Below are 2,409 nucleotides of genomic sequence, written 5' to 3'. Positions count from 1 at the left end.
AGGGAAACCCAAAGTGGTAAATGCCACTGCTCCCTGCGTTCCCATCCCCTTGGTCTGAAATGTCACCCCCTTCATCTTGTTTAGTCAGACAATGGTACAACAAGAGGAGCTTTCTCCTTCACAGAAAAGTTACAAAATTGAGCCCAATGTTGGTAAGAACAAACATTTTTAGTACGAGGAATCCTATTCAAAGCTATTCTACCCTAATTAAGGTAAGAAGTCCCTTATTTCTGCGTGTGCTGCGCAATCACAGTTTCCACTGAAGTCAGCGGGAAAAGCAGGAGCTCAACACCACTGAAAAAAAGGCCATTTCATCTGCCTCAGTACGGATTTACTTCCCTAGGTTTAGGCATCTGTATTTGAAAGTGCTGCTGCCATTTTTAATGTTGTCTTTAATCCAGAAAATGTCTGGTTTTCTTCAAAAGAGGTGCATCCGAAAAAAGATGGCCCCATCATCAGTAAAAACAGAATGAGGGCTTAAAGCTATCAATCATTATCCTTTAATCCCTGAAGTACCATCGTCAACATGAGCAGAGAAGTGTGTTATCTCTGTCTCACTGGACTCTTCGGGCCATTTGCTCGACTCACGTTCCCCTGCTATGACATAGAAAAGAACATCCTAGGAAAACGTTGAGATCTGAGTAGGGAGAATGTAAAATCCACATACATTTATGTAGGATCTAATCAAGCTTATTTACACAGAGATGCCACCACAGTAAATCCTACTTCCTTCTGAAGAAGGCATCAGGATTTTGTTGCATGTATGCAATTCATTGTGCCATAAAGATCAAATGTGACAAATGGATTAGAGTAACTGAAATCTCTGGGAAAACCTTCGAGTAAAGAACACTTCATCTCATGGCCTTTTTTTTGTCCTCAGAAACATTATTTAAATGTAAAGTTTTCAAACCATTAGGGATTTTCTGACAGTGGGTACACACCTATAAATTTCGATGTTCCTGGTCTTTTGCCTAGACATTTTGGTGGCGCTTGCCTCTCCTGCCACAATAATTTCATTATTCTCAGTGACAACACCAGCGCAAACACATCCCAACCCCTCTCCATACTTCGGAGAGGAAATGAAGTACGTCTTTCGTGTTGCAGGAGCGTAACAAAAACTGGCGTCTGCATAGCTACCGTGTCTTGACCTAATGCCGAGGGAATTGTTGCCGATGCAGAGCAAGAGGTCGGTGGTCTCCATGCCATAGCGCAGGCTGAGAGAAGGGTGGCTGGAGAGCTTGATGGCGTTGAGTGCTTCCTCAAACATATCATTGCATTCTGCGCTGCAGAGGATCATTGTGTTCCTTTTGCGGGCCTCCAGAAGGAAGGACGGGCTGACCAGCGCCAGCCTCACTTGCTTCAGAAGCTCGGGAAGGTGCCCTGCACGGGACTTTCTGCTGTGCTTCACCCACCTAATGACAAGGTCCAGGATGCTCTCCTCCCTGGAAATGTTCAGATCATCAGATTTTATGAGAGTCAGCAGCTGCTGGAATTCAACCTCCAATATTTCTTCCTGCAAGCTCACCTCAGCAAAATGCTGATATAAGTATTTCCTTGCTTGATCGGATAAATCTTCTGCCCCGATGTGGCTTGCGAAGTAGTAGATGCCCACGCAGTTGGAAGCATCCATATGGTCCATCATGTACTTCTGACACATGTTGGAAACCTCTTCCATCTGCATGAAATAGGCAGCGAGCGCGACAGTCTGCACGTTGTGGTGAGCGAGGCGCAGATCTGCGCTGTACATGTAGTGGAGTAGCACGGACACGCTCTCCGCAGAGACGTCGTACAGCACCACATCCCGTTGGGTGCACTCAGCCAAGCCACAGGTAAACATGGCTCTGAAATAGGGGCTGAAGGCAGCCAGCACCACCTTATGGCAGGGGAATTTCTCACCTTCAGCAATTAGCACAACGTCAATGATCTCTGTTGATTCTTTCATCCTCTTTACTTGTTCCAGTAAAGTCCAGCTGTGGCGCTGCTTTCTTTTCTCCTCAGTCTTCTGATCCATGGTTGAGCTCCGAAACTCGCAGTTTTAAATCTCCTCAGAAGTCAAGGTCTTCATCAGGAATGTTTCTAGAGGTAGAAGCATAACAAAGTTCAATAAGGACAAATTACAATAATATTGCTGTTAATATCTAAAGATAGTAATTCTATAAATCAGTAACGCATAAAACTTATGAAAAATTATGGTGAGGTCTCAAGGTCTTCAAGAAATTTGAGAGACAGCAGTTGGCCTCAGCCCATGGATTCAGCCTGTCCAGGTTCCTCTGCAGAGCCTTCCTACCCTCAGGCAGATCAACACTCCCTCCCAACTCGGTGTCATCTGCAAACTTGGTGAGGGAGCACTCAATCCCCTCATCCAGACCATTGATAAAGGTGTTAAACCTTTACTGAACCACTCAGGCT

General features: G+C 45.2%; 1 protein-coding gene across 1 annotated transcript in view; it reads right to left on the bottom strand.

The window, feature by feature from the left end:
- The window catches only part of KBTBD12 (kelch repeat and BTB (POZ) domain containing 12), a 27,382-nt gene extending 25,371 nt beyond the window's left edge, over window positions 1–2,011 (bottom strand). The window contains exons 1-2 of the mRNA XM_010185033.1: window positions 940–2,011; window positions 545–553 (exon numbers count right to left, since the gene is read on the bottom strand). Coding sequence (XP_010183335.1) covers window positions 545–553; window positions 940–2,011 — 1,081 coding nt within the window. The remainder of the gene's footprint in view (window positions 1–544; window positions 554–939) is intronic.
- Between the last annotated feature and the right edge of the window lie 398 nt (window positions 2,012–2,409).

The sequence above is a fragment of the Mesitornis unicolor genome, unplaced genomic scaffold, assembly GCF_000695765.1.
Source record: "Mesitornis unicolor isolate BGI_N332 unplaced genomic scaffold, ASM69576v1 scaffold5885, whole genome shotgun sequence".
Lineage (NCBI taxonomy): Eukaryota > Metazoa > Chordata > Aves > Mesitornithiformes > Mesitornithidae > Mesitornis > Mesitornis unicolor.
Note: the sequence above shows the minus strand (reverse complement) of the source record. Positions and strands in the feature narration are given on the sequence as shown.